Here is a 17,982-nt window from a genome sequence, read left to right as displayed (position 1 = left end):
CCCTCGAGTGCTTGATTCCAACAGGGAAGAAACAAGGAAGCGGCCTGTCCCAAGACACGGCGGACCCCCGTCAGCACCATGGCATAAATAAATCCTGGGAGAAAGTAAATGTAATCATGATTATACTGAAGCTTGAAAATGAAGGGGCAGATGAGGGTGCTTCTGTTCATTTGTTCAACAAACATCTATTGAGCTGACTCCCTTCACCCATTATTCAAAGCATTGTGGCTACAGCTGTGCACACAAGGGAAAAATAAAAAGGAGGTAATGGACACCATAGAGGCCAATTTACTATCATCTAGATGGAAGTTTCCAAGCATAGAGGAAGAATGGGCAAATGGTTGTCAAGTCCCTTGTTCAAAGGAATGGCCTCAACTCGGGCTCCTCGCTTCCCCCTCCTGGGCCTCAGCTACCCCAGCTGTAAAAATGCAAGTTCTCAACCTAAACTGTACAGGTTCAGAATCTCCAGATCCCCTAAGGTTTTGATGAAAACCCTATGCAAATAAAGACATGAGTGTATCCAAACTATCCTCTACCCCACAGAAAATCCATCCCTAGATGTATTCATGGCTCTGGCTCTGAAAACTAGAATCCAGTAACAACATGAAATAATAATCCCTAAAGTTACTTTCTGATGAGAAACTGAGAAAAGCTCCCTAGCTCACACACAGAACCCAGCTTGTTAAAAAGGAAGGGGCTGTAGGAGAGAGCCCAGGTGTCTGGAAACAGGCCATAGGTGTCCCTTCTAATAGGACCTCAGGGCTCCACCCAGGGGGGCCATCAGGATCTGCTGGTGTATGGCATGTGCAAGCTGTCCTCACCTGTTCATGTGGGCCAGAGGAGGAAAAGCACATGCCTTTTCCTACTAACTTAATTCAGAACAGAAAAGAGAAAACAAAAAACACATAAGCCATGAGCAAGGCCATATCTGGATTAAGTCTATTTTTTAAAAAAAAATGTCACTTAGCATGCTTTGGGATTGCATGGAAGAATAATGAGGTTCCTGTTTCCCTATCGCCTATGCCAACAGAAGCTTCCCCCAGAGATGAACAGGCATGTGCCCATTTCTACAGGTATACAGGACCATGTGCCACAAAGGAAATCCCACAGAAGAGGGGCTCCCTCTCTGATGGGCCAGCTCCCTTTGTCTGGCAGGTGATAAACCAATCCCTACAGTGGCAACTGGAAGCTCACCTATGAGAGCCCACGTCATTTCATAACAACTTGGAGATGCAAACATGACTCATTCATTTTACACTGAGGAAAATGAGGTGTTGCCTCAGGATGGGAGTCAGGAATCCATAGGCTCATCTGCTTCCATGAGAATCAGAAGTCTCTGGCCCACTCAAGAAAAGTGGAGCTTTGGGTTGCCTATCAGAGGGGAGGGGCCTCCCATTCCCTGGAAGGTCAGAGGCTGACAAAGGTCCCAGGTGCTGCTGTGGCCAGAGTATCATGGGCATCCTGGAGAAACCCATCAAAACAGGAAGCCAAGGACTACCCCTGGAGTCAAAATGCAGGACCCCATCCCATGGCCCAGGCATAACAGCTGCCAGAATGGTCCTGATACCCTCATCTCTGCTGCCACTGCACCCTTCTCTCAGAGCCGGGATGTCATGGATTTTTATGGATTGGAAAATTGAGGCCCCAAGACAGAAGTGATGTGCCCAGGGTTATACAGTACCTCAGAGGCAAGACCAGCCAAGGAATTAAATTCTCTGAACACCTCATTCTTTTTTCCTCCTATTGATGGAATCCACCTGACCCAACAGGGAACACATATCACTCAAAATAATGAATGAAAATCACACCAATAAAAATTAACACTTTTTTAAAGAGCATAATGCACACCCATATGAGGCCTACAATATTTTAGGGTAAATCTTTCCAGGTGATAGAGGTTGGAGCAGGGAAATCTGAGGACAGGAAATCCTCAGACCCAGCTGCAGCCCAGGAGATTCCAGGGCAACACTTGCCTGGCAGACCCTCTGGTCCATTGCTCTTGTTTCCAGATGCCACAGCTCTCAGCAAGGTCAGGCTGTCTAAGCCACAAGTGGCTGAGGAGGAAAAGAACTAGCCTCTAATTGAAAGTGAGCATTCCTTATCTATGGTTTTACAGGGAAATGCCAGCTGCTGTGTTGGGTCTGAAGTATTCCCCAGGGGCTTGGTTCCATCCTGTAGTGCTATTGGGAGGTGGTGGAACCTTTAAGTGGTAGGTTCTTATGGAGGGAAGTTGGGTCTTTGGGGACATGTTGTTGAAAAGGAGATTGGGATCCCAGCTCCTTCCTCTCCGCTTCCTGGCCGCTATGAGGTGAGCAGATTTGCTCCACTATATGCTCCCCTCTATGACATTCTGCCTCACCACAGGCCCAGAGTGATGGGCCTAATCAACCATGAGCTAAAACCTTGGAAACCGTGAACCAAAATCAACCTCTTCTCCTATAAGTTGATTTTCTAAGGTAGTTTTGCCACAGCAATAGAAAGCTGACTAATACACCCACCCTGCACTTTGGTGGGCCTCACTGCCCCACTTTGGGGTTCACTCTGGGGCTGTCTATGCTATCAGGCCTTGGACATACAAGGTCCTTGACTTCCCAAAAGATCAGTCTGCATTGAACAATAACAAGATGGCAGTTGTGGGTGGCCTGGGTATCAAAGATCAAAAAGGAAAACATGGTAAATGTTTCTATCTGCTTTTCCCATAGGAATGAACAATCTTCAAGGTAACAATAATAAGATCATTCCTCACTTGTTTGACAAGGAAACAAAATTGACTCTGCCAGCGTGGTAAGAAGCTAAGACCCAGCATGGCTGCCTGCCTGCCCACACCTGCACCTGAAGCAGCATCTGTCCTGGATTTTATAATTACTTTATTTCTTTTCCTCTGACCTTGCCCTGCCCCTTTGGAAATCCACCCTAAAGGCACTTGCATCACAATGAGACTGTTGTGTTCTCAGAAGTACAGGATCCTGGTACAGGTACTGCTAGAGAAGTCCGTGGCAGAGAGAAAGCTAACAGGGCAGCCTAGACCCCTCAAGGTGGAGAGGAGTGACCTCCCTGCTACCATGCACCGGAGCACCTTCTGGACCAAAGAGTCTGCTTGAAATGCTTCAAGAAGCTTTCAATAGCCAAACCATCCCTTGTTCCTCAAGATTTACTCTGTCTGCTCAGAAGTCCCCAAATCTAGAATAGATGCGACTGTGGTGCCTGATGAAGGACATCTCTGCCCTGCAGGACCAGCTTCTTCCTGGACATCCAGCCATGGTGCCCGCCACCCAAAGGCTTTTAAGAAGAGATGAGTCCACAACCAGCGGAATCCAGCTCCTTAAGGCCTGGCCCGTTCCTCTAGCTTGATATAGAAGGAAGCTCCTCTAGCTCGATATAGCACAGACCTTCTTCTCACAAAGGAGACAGTCAGCGAGACCCTGCCACGAATGTGAGCTTTGGTCACTTGGCTTATTCGTGTGAGTTCTTCTCAAGGAGTTCTTGAATCTCCAAAGTTCCGAATAAAGCACTCCAAGGTCAGAGAAAAACAATCACACAAACATTCCCCTCTATCTGGACATGCCTATCCTTTTGAAAAACATATTCTGTTCTGTGTGTGTGTGTGTTTCTGTGTACGAGACAGGGACACACGCAGCCCAGAGAGACCAACAGGGGAGAGCACCAGATGCTAGGAGTCTCGTTCCCTGGAGGTAGGCCCTCAGTGCCATGCTGAGAATACACTGATGGTCCCTGGCTCTGTGACAGTCTAGAGGGGAGAACAGACTTGTTTGGGCAGGAGGCCATCTTCTGAGCTCAGTATCTTGGTGGGTGGCCAAAAATTCAGCCCAGACAGGGGCTCCAGGTTTGCGGCTATCCCTCAGGCCCTGTGAATTCAGGAAACTGAAGCAGAGAGCAGCCTTGGGAGGAAGACACCAGCCCAGGGTACACCATTCTCAAGTGGCAAGACCAGAGACATGGTGCCAGAAAGCCAGCAGCTGAAATGCTGAGGGAGCACCAAAGGGGACACAGCTTCAAGGAGCAAAGGAACTAGGAAGCATTTCAAGACATGTGAGGCTGCAGCTCAGTGCTGGACATAAAACCCAGCAGGTTTCCTGGGCAGCAGCCAGGAAGGGGCACTCCTGCAGAAACTCTTCAGAACCATAAACATGCAAGTCAAGTAGGAAAACAGGAAAGGAAGGGCAGCACCACCTAAGGCCAGAGCCCCTTGGGAGAGATAGGATGAGGCTCCAATGCACAGAGGAGACCCAAGAGGCTGAAGAGTTCAGTCAAGGCTACCAACTGCAGAGGCATAAGGTGCAACCTCATCAGCCTCCTGGTCAGCACAGGTCAGCTGTAGCACCCAGCTAACTACCTGTATCTGCATGCCTAACACAGGGGCATCATAAATATTTACCAAATGAACAAGATGACCTCTGTCTCCTTACAGCTCCCACCTATAGCTTCTTCATTTTACTCCAAGAAGATCACTTAAAACAAGATCTGACACATCAATAATATACGACATATAATGTGATATAATGCAATATACAACACAAGGCTATGGGCACTGTAGCAATGCTTATGGCTCACAGAAAACTCTGCACCACAGCCCCATGTTGTACTTAACCACACCTCTAGATCGTCCCTGACATACAGCCCCTGTTAATCACTTAAAACTGAAACTAGCAGCACAGGGAGGATTTATACCTGTGCCAACTTAACGGATCAAGATCCACCAGCTTTCACCAATCACTTCTTAACCTAAACCCCTCTTTTCCTTCCCTGTGCCTAAAGGAACAGATGAAAGGAACTTAAAGCCCATGTTAAGATGATTTGCCAGAATACTAGTCTACCATCAGTTTTCCTGCTTTGTCAAATAAATCTTTTTCTTTGCCCCTCCAAATCCATTCTCCATTCATTGGGCCCTTTTATGAGCAGTGAGTAAATAGACTTGTATGTTACATGATGTAATATAGAATGCTGCAATGTGATATATTTGATATATGTGATACACAGTGTGATATGATGTGATACATGACATGATACAATATGATACGTGATATGTATGTTAGATGGTATATGATGTGGTATGTGTGAAGTGATATAATACAGCATAGGATATATGATATTGTTATGGTTTAGATGTGAGTTATCCCCAAAAAGCTCATATGTGAGACAATGCAAGAAAGTTTAGAAGTGAAATGATCAGGTTATGAGGGCCTTAACCTAATCAATGTATCAGTGTTAATTCACTTGAATGGATTACCTGGGTGTAACTGTATGTAGGCTGGAGGAGGTGGGTCATTGGGGAACGTGCCTTTGGGATATATATTTTGTCCTTGGTGAAAGGATAAGTCTCTCTCTCCTTCCTAGTGTCCTGTGCTGAGCTCCTCTCCTCTGCCACACCTTTCTACCATGGTGTTCTGCCTCGCCTTGTGCCCAGAGCAATGGAGGCAGCCATCTGTGGACTGAGACCATGATTACCAAAATAAACTTTTCTTCCTCTAAAATTATTCTTGTCAGGTCTTTAGGTCACAGTGGTGAAAAAGCCCACTAAAACCAATATAATGTACGAATATTAGATGATATACGATGTGTTGTATGTGATCTGACATAATAGGGCATATGATATATGACACAATGCAAGATGTAACATATAACATATATGATATGTTGTGATGGTGTGATGTATGACATGATGTGTCAGGACATAGGTGATAGAGCAAGTGACATGATATGATGTGTGCCATCACAGGTGATGTATGATATGCAATGTGATATGTTATGACATGTGACTTATGGCTTGGCATCCAGAATAAAAGACAGTCACTGCCTTCTGAGTCTCCTCCAAGTTAGGAGTCCTTCCTTCCTCCCTTTCTTCCTTCCCCAGTTTCAGCCCAGCATTTCTTGCAGCTGGCTGCTTTTTTCCAAGGCAGTGTTTCTCACATTTTGCTGTGTATTGCAGTCAGTTGGGTGCCTTTCCATCTCAGGCCAGAACATGGCCCAGAGCAGCTCCTTTGGACTCTTGACATGAGGAAGCCACACTGGAGAACCACTCCTAAGAGGGTCCAGCTTTGCTCACTGTGACTGGCACTTAACGTACCCATGGTGCTGGTTCCTTCATGCCTCCTCCAGCTGCAGTCTGCAAGGGTAGCATTGGGGTATCCCACAGCACAGTGGGGTCTCACAGGGTCTTAGGTGTCACTCAATCTCAACTGTGGGAGCACACAGTGTGAAGTGTGTGCTTTCTTTCATCCAGCGGCTAATCTACTTCATCACATCTTCCCCACACGATTCTTGTGGCTTCTTGTTCTATTACTTTCTGCTCCAAGCATGAAACTTCACACCAATCCCTGTTCACCCATCTTGTTAGAATAGACCCACCTCTCCATGCTTTAAGATGTTTGAATCGGGATCTACCCTACATCCATCAGGCCACCTCCACACCTTATCTTGGAGCAATGGAGGCAGCCATCTGTGGACTGAGACAGACTTTGGTAAGCAAAGTCTAACCAAGGCCAGACCTCCCAGGTACTATCCCTCCTCAAGGACTAACCTTCCCAGACCCCAGCCCACTCTCCACACAGAGCACTGAGGCAGTCACTTGCCTAGAGGAAGAACCAGCACACAGTGATGGCTGTATTTGGCCACCCTTTCGGAATGGCTTATCCAGTCTAATTATAAAGGCCATTTCTTTTTGCATGTCTCCAATATACCTGACAATACACAGGATCCTCTGAACAAAGAAATACATCACAGCAAAATGTAGGAGGTGGTCACTGAAGCCTCACTTCTTGGTTCAGGAGAGAACTCCTGGACCCAGCAACCTCCCACTGCCTCATCAGCCTCTGCAGCCCTGAAAAGACCCTTGGGGCAACATGGCACTCACGTGATGGTGTCAATCATGTCGAGCCCCATCTCCACGCAGCAATGGGCATGGTCAGTCTTGGGCTGGGTTAGGCCTGAAACACAGTAGTAGCAGTCCCCAAGAATCTTGATGCGACGACAGTGGTTCTCCTTCAGGGAAGGCAAAGCACATGGTCAGTGACAGCATTGAGAAACACTGATTTCCACATCACCTTTAGATGCTAGCGACTACCAAGCATGTGGACAACTTACCAGTGTGGTCACCACAATGGACAGAATCAAGCTCACACTGATGTTTCCCTTGCTGCCCCTGATACCCTTACCCAGAGCCTCTTTCCACTTGGGGTATTCACCTCTCCCACCTCCATTTGGTAAGCAAATCCTCCAAGGTCCAGGTGTAAGGCCACCTCTATGGGGAGTCTGCCACAACACACAATTGGGACAGTCCTCGCCCAGGAAGGACAGGACATACCCATCCAGGTTTTCCTGCAACTCTCAATAACCCCACACTAGAGCACACTTCTAGAAGGCACTTGCTGTCACTGAATACCCACTCCCTCATTATATGAAGAAGAAGAAGAAAACAGGCTGAGTATCCCCTGTCCAACCAAAAGTGTTTCACATTTTGAATTTTTCAGATTTTGGAATACTTTCAAAGACTTTAAAACTGGCTGAGCATCCCTAATCTGAAAACCTGAAACCCAAAATGCCTCAAAATCTAAAAGTTTTTGAGTATCAAAATGATGCTCTTGTTTTAGATTTTGGATTTCAGATTACACATACTCAACCCAAAACAGAACCTCTGTGGGAGATCTGCTCCAACCCATGGCATTTGCACAGCGCTCCCCTGACCAACAATACAAAGGGCCATGGGCAGCCCTCCTGGAATGTACAGGAGGGGGGGGGTGTTGATAATGGAAATCAAGAAAGTCAGTCAATTACCACTCTATCTGGCGAGTGCTACTCGATAGGTGTCAGTTAGGACTATCATGACTGCTATTTTTGTTTTAAGCATTAAACTGCAGTTCTAAATATCCTCCACTTCAGGACTCCTTTATATCTTGAAATAACTGATGTTCCAACAAAAAATTTTGATGTGGGTTATAACTGTTGACATTTACCAATTAGAAGCCACAAGTGAGACCTTTTTAAATGCATATGAATTCATTTAAAGGCAACAGTTAGCTCATTTTCATGTTAATATAAATAACATTTTTATGAAAAACTACAACATTTTACCTACATAAAATGCAATAAATGAGAAATATGGCTTAGCTGTCCACTTCTGCATGTCTCTGACGCCCATTTTCAAAGCAGACAGCTGGACACATCCTTCATGCTGTGTTGTTGCCATAGATGTGCACTGAAGGAAACGAACCCACACAGGTACACTGCTGGGAAAGAAAGGACCTTCCAGACCCTAAGATGGTCTCATAGAGCCACAGAGCTCCTCAAACTGTACTTGGAGAGCACATTCACAGTTTATATCTAATTTTACCCTTTAGTTTCTTATTAATGAGCTGTCTGCTGTAGATTTTCACAAATGCTGTGAATTAACAAGTGCCCAGGCTGAGCAGGGAGTTAGCATAACAGCTGGATGTTGAGGGGACTCTACCCCCAGGCCTTTCCATGGTCAGATCTTCCCAGAGATGGGCAAACCACGTCCCTCACTGCTGTCCTGAGCTGCCTGCCCCAGGCTTGGTGCTGCAGGGACCTTGAGAAATGATTCCAGCCCCCTGTGAGCATCTGAGAAGGGGATGCCACCAGCTGTGCAGATGGCTCCATGCCCACTCCTTCCATGCAACAGCATCACAGAAAAGAAACATCTCTGTGGGGCTGGCAAAGGTGTAATCTTTGATTACAATCCCTACAGGAATCATATGCACAAGGAGATGCAAACAGCACACTGTGATGAAGAACAAAGACACCCACAGGAATGTGAAGTGTGGCCATTACTGCACATCACAGCCGAGGTGTGCATGGGGAGAATCCATCTCTCAACAGAGACCAAGGACAAAGCCATCTAATATTGAATATCCATGTGTACACATCTACATATCAAGGGCCTAAGGCCGACCAGGGCCAGGTGTATTCTGGAGAAATTGTGCAGAACGCCTGTCTTAGAACAGCAATACACATCTAGAACCTGGTCAACATGCACAACATGTGAGTGCGTGATCCTAGCTCATCCAGCATTACAGGCAAGTCTTTGGATTGAACTGTGCTGTGAAGCCCAGGCCCCTCCTGGCCCCTCCCAGCTTCCTTTCCCCACCAGCCTCTATGACACCTGCCCTGGTAGATACCCCTAGAATGAGTACTGGGTACATTATTTTGGTTTATTTTTAATCTCAAATGACCTGGGTTTTGTGAGCAGTCTTAAGAGGTCAAAAGGATGGTTTTAAATGCTTTTGATTTTTAGAATCTTCTCTGCAAATATGGAAAGCCACTGCCGGGAGTCATTCACTACAGGAAGCACAGAGGAAAACACTTATGATACTCATATGGTTCTGTGTCCCACCAAGAAGACAGAAGAAGAGGAGCAGGGTGAAAAGGGGGGCCCTGAGGGGTATGCAGCCTGAGGGACCAAAGCTGCCCCTCCTTCCCAGGCACAGAGAGACAAGACTGAGAGAGAGAGTGCAGGTAGGACAATCTCCGGCTTTGCTTCCCAGGTGTGGCCTGAAGAGGTATGGTCTGCTTACAAAGTCTAGACTAGCCATGACCCTGCATGAGTGGGAAGTCACAGGGAAGGATCCAAGACAGCAGGGCCACCACACAGGCAGCATATTCTAACCCTGCCCAGCCCCAGAAGGTCACAGAGCACTGATGGCTAGGGACCACAAGAGGACTTTAATTCCATACATAAATGATGAAGTTAAAGACCACCATCTTGTAGGTCTAGGAGGAAGCAGAGTCATAGGCAGGATAATTGCTACTGATTCTAGAGCCCCATGATGTCTGATCCCTGCTGGGCCAGCCCTAAAACAGTAGAGTCCAGAGAGGCCAGAGGACAACACGAGGACCCCACACTATACCTTGATTTTGAGTGGGTAGGTAAATCCCAGGACCTGGGCTCCCCTAATTAAGGAGGTGACACATGCATGCCTGAATTAATCTAGTTTTTGCCTTGAAGTGACTGCATTCAAAACCCACACTGACCAAGTCCTATGAACTTTGTACAATTGAGTGTTTGACTGTGAGTGGAAAAACAGAACAGGAAAAGTTAGAAAACTGTATTTCTATGTAGCAATATGTGACAAGTACATGTGTAGCAACTGGATACTTTTAACCTGCTGGGCCGACAGGATTAAAAAGAAATGAACTGCAATATACTCAGTGGCAATCACCAGAAGTTAAGAAGAATCGTTATTTCAACTGCAGTGTTCACAATTCATTCTGCCACAATTGCTTTTATTCAACCCCATGATGAGCCAGCCATTCACTAGACTAAAGCATGGAATACATAAGAGTCAATGAAAGGAGAGAAGGTCTTTGTTTTTTCGCAGCTTCCCACTACAGGGACTGGAATATACAGGGCAGAGGAATTGAAACCTAAGAATTCTGCAGACATCTGTCCATCAACAGGTACCAGGCAAACACAGTCCCCGTGAGGTTTCCCCAGACTCAGGAAGGAGGAGTTAGCCTGCCCTGTAATCAGGAAGACTCTCAAGAGAAAATTAAATTAAAAACAGTGATGCTTAAAAAAATCCAAACCAAAATGAAATAAACCTGTTACTATAACATAGACTTAGAGGCCACTTTTGCTAAAAGCACTGACTCTTCACTTGGTCCTCCGATAAAAGGTTATCATCTCTGCCTTCATTGTGTATCTGTCTCTTTCCACCTTAAACGTTGCATCAGATTTCTGCTCAACTTTGCACGTAGACTTGTTAATCATTTAAGGAGTGTCTGTCTAAAAACTGGTAACACAAGGTTGATTAGCCCTAAATTTACCTAACCTTTCTTATCCCCCTTCAAGGTTGAAGGCACTAAGATAAGAGTAACTAAGGCATTTTTAAGATTTGCAGGGAAGTCATAATCAACAAATTGTCACCTGAGAGCTTTTACAACTTCCTATTCCAGATCCCTGGGAGCTTCCTAAAGGTCTCCAGTTATTTCCCTAAAACTTACAGGCACATCATCCCTCGGTGGGTCTGCCCTTCTATAGGAGCAATCACCTCACGATGGAAACCAAGGCTGCCCCCTAAGCAGTCATCTCATGATGAGAACCAGATTGCTCCCTCAAGCACATAACCACTTCTTCTGGACCACACAGAACCAGAGTTAAGATCATGATCCATGCATCAGTTTGAACAAGATGACTTAATTACACATACTTCTTGTGCCTCCATTTTGTTCCTTTTTCTATTTTAAACCTAAGTTCATGTCAGTGCCCCAAAGACAAGGCTGAGGATGCTGATCCCCTTATCTTCCCAGGGTACCTATACCCAATAAATTTCTTTCCTACTTCACCATTACTGCTTTCACCAGAAGTATGGGGCAAGTGGCTGGACCTGGTTTGCTGGGATTCCCTGAAATCAGTCCCCGCCTCAGGCCTAGGATTCTGGCAACTTTACTACCTTGGCAACATGACCACACACAGAAGAATTATTCCAAGGGATGCAAAAACACATTATGCTGTATATCTGGTGGATAGAACCACCAAGAAATGTTAAAATGCACCCAGTGGGCTTATTCTTGATTATAATAATGTTGGCAGTTATTTTGAACCTACTAAAATATGGAAAGATGAAATAAATAATAAATAATATTATTGTCTTCATTCATTTTGCGTTATTACAGAATACCTGAGAATGGATATCTTCCTGATGCTTCTAAGCGAAGCTACATATGATCAGCAGGACCCTGGCAGATAGCGCCACTAGTAGAGGAAAGCTAAAGCCAGGAGGCTTCACACATGTCCCCAAAAGTGAACTCTGAGGAACCTCAGCTGACTCTTCAGAGTAGATAGGAAGAAGGTCAGTTGTGACCAACTGGTCTTAAATGCCTGGCAGGAGAGTATAGCCTAAAAGCACAGTCTTACATGGACATTTAAAAGGAAAAACAATGTTTGAGGATTTTTTTAGTGTAACTTAAAATGTACACTTGTGTCAGCCCTACCAAAAATAAGTAAAACTGGAGGCTATAAAGGAAGGGTTCTCGTGTGAGAGTCACAATTTGTCCTGAGTTAATCTGAGAATGGTTATTTTTAAAAGAACAGAGATTTTTATTATTTCTTACAGTTCTGGAATCTGGGAAGTCCAAGGTTGAGGGGTCCACTCTCCTGGTGGAAGCCAGAAAAGCAGGGAGTGCATGAGAAACCGAGTTGGGGCTGAACTTACTTTTGTAACAACCCACTTAAGGATCCTAGCCCATGTCGTACAAAAATGACATTAATCCATTGGTAAGGGTAGAGCCCTCAGGGCCTAGCCTCTTGCTAGGTCCCATCTTTCAATACTATTGAATTAGGAATTAACTTTCCAACACAAGAACTTTTGGGTACATATTAGAACCATAGCATTGTCATTAGGATTTTTCAAGCATCAAGAAAAAAAAAAATACAAACATAAAAATCCAAAGAGTGGAGTTCAATGAATTAGAAATATCAAAATGAAAGGAATGGAGTTAAGTGAATTGGAAATATCAATATAAACTCATAATTTATTTTTCTTTTCTAAAAAAAAATAAATAAATGAATCTATCTCTGCCCCTGGAAGAGTCCCAGAACCAACGGCAACCCAGATTCTAGGACTGAAACCCCAATTCCCACTGAAGGAAACTAGAGCTTCTGACACAATGCCAAGTGTGAGTCTGCAGCAGGAACTCCTCACTGTCCCTAAAGATGATGCTCAGAGGCAAATTGCCATGTCAAAAGGAAATAGAAGCCAGCTGGGTCAGGCCAACATGGGAAATTAGAGCCCCAAAAGTAAAAAAGATGGCAATGGATCAGAACATCAGATTTTTCAAAATCCACAAGTTCATAATGAGGCTCCAATTCATTGTTTTTAAAAACTGATGAATACATTTTTTAAAATGAAGCATTTATTTACTATTTTTGAGTAAAAAAATAGCTGATGAGTAAACATTCTTTTTTTAAAAAAAATATGAGCTAATAAACGCAGAAGTGATGAAATTAAAAAACACACTCAAATGAAGTATGAAATCCTGCCATTGCTTACAAGGCAGCTGCTGTTAAGACCAAGAGAGGCAACAGTGTATGGAGCCAGGTGAGGGGTGGATCTCACTGGTGAGGCCTGAATCCACCATTCACCTCAACCGGCCAGGAAGAGAAAAGCTCTGGCGCCCTCTGCTGGGGAGAAGCAATGGGAGGCTCACAGCCGAGCGTGGAAGGGTGCAGACTCAAGAACCTACTCAGTCAAGTCTCTGGGATCTACCAGTTCTAATTCATAGGAGATGATAAGAGACTGGGGGATTTAACATAAAACCACAGAGGATGAGAGGCCAAAAAGGGAGGGAAACTGTTGGAGAATGAAAAAGGAAAAGCAAAACAAAACAAAACCCACTGACCTATCCACCAAGGGCAACAGGTTGTATTATTGATCATGTGAGGGAGATCAAGGTAGGCCACATCAAAATACACTTCTACTGCATATTTTGAGATGGCTTTTCAGAGGAAATGAAGACACAGGACAGCTTTGAAAAGCTTTCTGTGAGGGACATTTGTTGTCTGCAGCACAATGTAAAGAGGCCTTCTCTGAAGCCCCCATCTGCCTAGGAAGGCATTTTCACAGGAAGAAGAGATTGGGGTCTGACACATGACCCAGACAGTCCTCTGGAGGCTACCTGCACAGGCTACCTGGAGACACTGCCTAAGGAGACCACCTTCCTTCAGGAGCATTTTCCTCCCCTGACCCTTCCATAACCTTTGCTGTCCCCACCTCCCAAAGCCTCAAGCCCCTGTTGTTTTTCTCTACCTCAAAATTCTATTCAAACTTTAACTCTATTTCTTATTCTTTGAGTCTTGTACTTGCTGTGTGGCCTCCATGTTTCTGCATGTTAATATATGTTGATGCTTTTCTTCCTGTTATGTCTGTCCATTAGTAGTTTATTTCATGGACTAAAATTATTGAAACTTCAGAGAGAAAAAAGAAAATTCACATTGTTCTATTTCCTGTATTTTCAGAAGCTCTGACAGCTTGGAGTTTTGCAGACTGAGGAGAGACGGGCCTTCCAGGGTTAGCTAATCCCTAGAGTCAGCAAACAGCTCCAGAGAACTCTCCTTTCATATGCAAACTAACCAAGCCCTAATCCACATCACCAACTCCCTTTATCTAACCTAACTTTCACATACCAAGTCACATTTTCCATTCCCAAAGGGCCTCAGGGCCAGGTACGAGACAATTAGAAACCATACCTAGAGCCCAGAGCCCAGGGACAATTATTCAAACTAGCTAATCCTAAACATAATGAACTACTTAGCTTGCCTCACCCCTGTATTCCCTAGAGAACAACATAAAAGGCTCAAAGCCTTGCTGCCCCTAGCTTCTTCCCACCTGCTGGGTGGCCTGGCTTGGCAAAGAATGCCTCTCTTATTTTCGTGACTACAGGGATAAACTTCCTTCAATGACATTGTTCTCCTGGTGTCCTCACTGGAGTCACCCCATCAATTAACATCCCCACAGGGCAATCAAGACATAAGTCCAACTCATTTGTATCCTGAAGGAACAAACCAGCCATTGAAAAGGGGTAAACTAAGCCCAGACGAAGTGTTAGAAATGATATGGCTGTCCTTGGTTTGGTTGGAAATGACAACAGTATGGTGGCACTGGCTGAGTGTTCTCAGAAGGAGAGCTATACACCGAAGGACTTACAGGTGACATGAGATTATTTCTAGTATTTAGGAGGAGATAGGATAGAGACCAAATAAGACAAGCCATAATTAATATCTGATGAAGCCATATTATAAAATGACAGGCTCCTAAGAGCAGGGTTGGTGCCTCACTCATTCATGCTACATCCTGATCTTCTAGAAAAATGCACAGTTCACAGTGGGGACTCAGTAGCTGGTTTTAGTTTTTTTTTTTTGTTTGTTTGTTTGTTTTGCTTTGCTTTTGTTTTTGTTTTCTTTCAGCACTAGGGGTGGAACCCAGGGGTGCTCTACCACAAAGCTACTTCCTCAACTCTTCTTAAATTTCATTTTGAGACAAGGTCTCACTAACTTGCTCAGAATGAACTTGAACTTGCCATCCTCCTGCCTCAGCTTCCAGAGTAGCTGGGATTACACAAGTGCATCACCACACCTGCAGCTCAGTACCTGTTTTCTGAATGAACACACCCCTGATTTTGAACATCGGTCTCCCCTGAAGATGGACTGAGGGGTGAATGCACCTCCTACCGTGCCCTGAAGGACCTCCCTATCTAACTGATTTGCTTCTCGCCCAGGCTTCATAAGAGGACAAATAGATGAGGATGATGGAAATATGAGGTTAACAGACTAATTCTATAAAATGAGCCCACTGTCCTGACTCCTCACATGCTTTCTTTGCCAAAAAGCAATCTGCCTGCAGCCCCACCTGGACCAAGGGGACAGGAAATGTCATATTACTCAACAAATTGAGGCAGCAGATCAGAAGGCCTGGCAGTCAGTGTAGATAGTGAGACCATGATGGCTGCTTATCACTGGGTTGCTAACAGCTAACCTCCAGGATCAATCACACTTTCCAGCTCAAGGGGTTGCTAACACCTCTAGGACTGCACTTCCCAGCACAAATGATTACCCCCTGTGCTCCTGCCTCTTCCTGCCATTAGGCAAGTACACAGAGATAAAAGACAAAGTGGGGGTTCTGAGGTCTACAAAAGAGCAAGACACTCCCACTTCATGGGCATGCAGCTTTGTACATATGCATTGGTACAGAAATGATGGCATTTGATGAATTTTTATTTGATAATAATTAATGTGTTAAACAGATACAGTTAGCATGGCATATAACATATATGGGCTTAAATTGTGGCTTTGTGCATGTAAATATTTTAAAATACTTCATCAGCCTGCTCATACACAATATGGCACATACATTGGGCCACCTTCTCTCCAGACAAGTCGGCTACCTCTGTTCCTCTCTTCAAAAAAACTTGCTTTCTATGCTTGCCTTGGCATTTCTCAGGTGTTTAATCTTCTTGATCTCCTTGGAGATCAGGTCCTGTCCCAAGACAGGTGTCTGCCTCCCCCCGCCCCCATTTCCCAATCAGATTCTGCATTCAAATCACAATTCAGCCATGTTTTTCTTCATATCCACTCCTTTATATCTTTAACACTGTGCCCCATGAAAAGCACCATGTTCTCCCTATTTTCCACCGTCTCTACTTGGAAGACCAACTCCCAGGAAATGCAACACGTCCCCCCTCGGGACAGCACTCATGATATTTTATTTCTATACTGGTCATAATGTGTCGAGCATTTTATTCAGCAAATTCCTGGTTTTATACAAAACTCAGAGTGTCCTGTACTGAGCCATAAAGACCGAGACTGCAGCCCTCTTTATTCCACCTCTCAGTTTGCTCTGTGCTCAACGTACATGGCAAACCAGTTTGCTACAAGAACACCATCAACAGTGAATACAACTAACCAAGAAAGTCACTTCAGGGTTCTAAGATGGCCAGTTTCTCAGTGGCTCACAGAACTAGGGTGTTGGAGCTGGAGGGGATGTGGAGACCCTTCTGTATTCTCCTCACATTTTTGCAGGCAGAGAAACTGAGGCATGAGAAGTGATGATGATGAGTCTGAGTACTCAGGGCTGCCTGGTGAGTTCTGGTCTTTAAATTGAAGCCAATGAAAGGCTTGATGAGGGCAAAGACCAGGACAGGCACTGATAAAATGGATGTGAACACACTTCCCAATGGACTTGGAGCCTACGGGGACAGCTCTAGCCCCCAGCCCAGCTTCCCAGGGTCCCTTTTGGAAATATCCAGAGGAAACAAAAAAAAATAAATAAATAAATGCAAAACAATAACCTCACTAACACAGGCCATAAAAGTGTCATCTTTCAGCAATTAAAGACTGAACAAAATGACCAGATTGTATCATAAAGCCATGTGTGTCTGTCTCGTGATCTATGTTCAGGAGGCCCAATGCCATTTTAGTCTGCAAAAGAATTCCTCAACTCAGCATGATTGCCCTATTTTCTCTTAAAGCAAATTATATGAACGCTAATGATCCTAACTTAAATATTCATTATTTTTGTTCAATAATCCTCTGTGATAGTTCCTCGTGGATCAGAAAGTCTCCTGGTATATCCGTGTTTGGGGACAGCACTGACTTCAGACCCTGAACATTCCTCAGTACTACTCACACCTAGGGATGACCTCAAAACCCAGTCCAGGGAAAGGAAATACTTCACAGAGTTGTCAGCCTTGCTATCCTTCCCAGCCAACCCTTGCATGAATTGCTGCATCAATAAGGGCACCCAGCTATAGCATCTCAAGTCTGAGTCTATCCTCTGACCCGTACCAGGCAACCATCACATTGGAGCTGAGAACTTACAATATGATATGCTCTTGTTAATAGGGACAAGGAAAGGAACCCAGGAAGTGTTCTGGGAGTTATGATCAAAACTAAGAAATTCTGTCCTCATCTACATGAGAACTGGGATCAGGATGAGCCCCAGGCTGCCTTGCTGATAAAAGGCCACATTGAAATTGGTTTATCTCTACAGATGGCAGTCTCTGAATCAGCTAAAGGGACTATGTACCTGGTTCAACCTGTTCATGTTCCTGTTAAGAAAACTGACATCCAGAGATAGAACCCTGTCCCTCCACAGGTGGAGGTGAAATAAGGCTGTTATAGTTTAGATGAGGCACACCCCAAAAGCTCTTGTGTGAGACAATCAAGAAAGTTTTTAAAGGTGAAATGGTTGGGTTAGGAAAGCCTTAACCTAATCAGTGGATTGATCCATTTAAATGGATTAACCGGGTGGTAACAGTAGGCAGGTAGGGTGTGGCTGGAGGAGATAAGTCACTGTAGGTGTCTGTAGGTTTGCCTTTGGAGATAATATTTTGCTCAATGAGAAAAGCACTCTTTGCTTCCTGTTGCCATGTTCTGAGCTGCTTTCCTTCTCCATACCCTTCTGCTCACCTAGGGCCCAGAGCAATGGTCTGGCCATCTGTGGACTGAGACCT

General features: G+C 44.8%; 1 protein-coding gene across 1 annotated transcript in view; it reads right to left on the bottom strand.

Moving 5' to 3' along the window:
- Adcy1 (adenylate cyclase 1) overlaps positions 1-17,982 on the bottom strand; it is a 149,749-nt gene that overhangs the window by 72,213 nt on the left and 59,554 nt on the right. The window contains exon 5 of the mRNA XM_015490297.2: positions 6,872-6,999. Coding sequence (XP_015345783.1) covers positions 6,872-6,999 — 128 coding nt within the window. The remainder of the gene's footprint in view (positions 1-6,871; positions 7,000-17,982) is intronic.

The sequence above is a fragment of the Marmota marmota genome, unplaced genomic scaffold, assembly GCF_001458135.2.
Source record: "Marmota marmota marmota unplaced genomic scaffold, marMar, whole genome shotgun sequence".
Classification (NCBI taxonomy): domain Eukaryota; kingdom Metazoa; phylum Chordata; class Mammalia; order Rodentia; family Sciuridae; genus Marmota; species Marmota marmota.
This window is presented reverse-complemented; position numbering and strand designations above follow the sequence as displayed.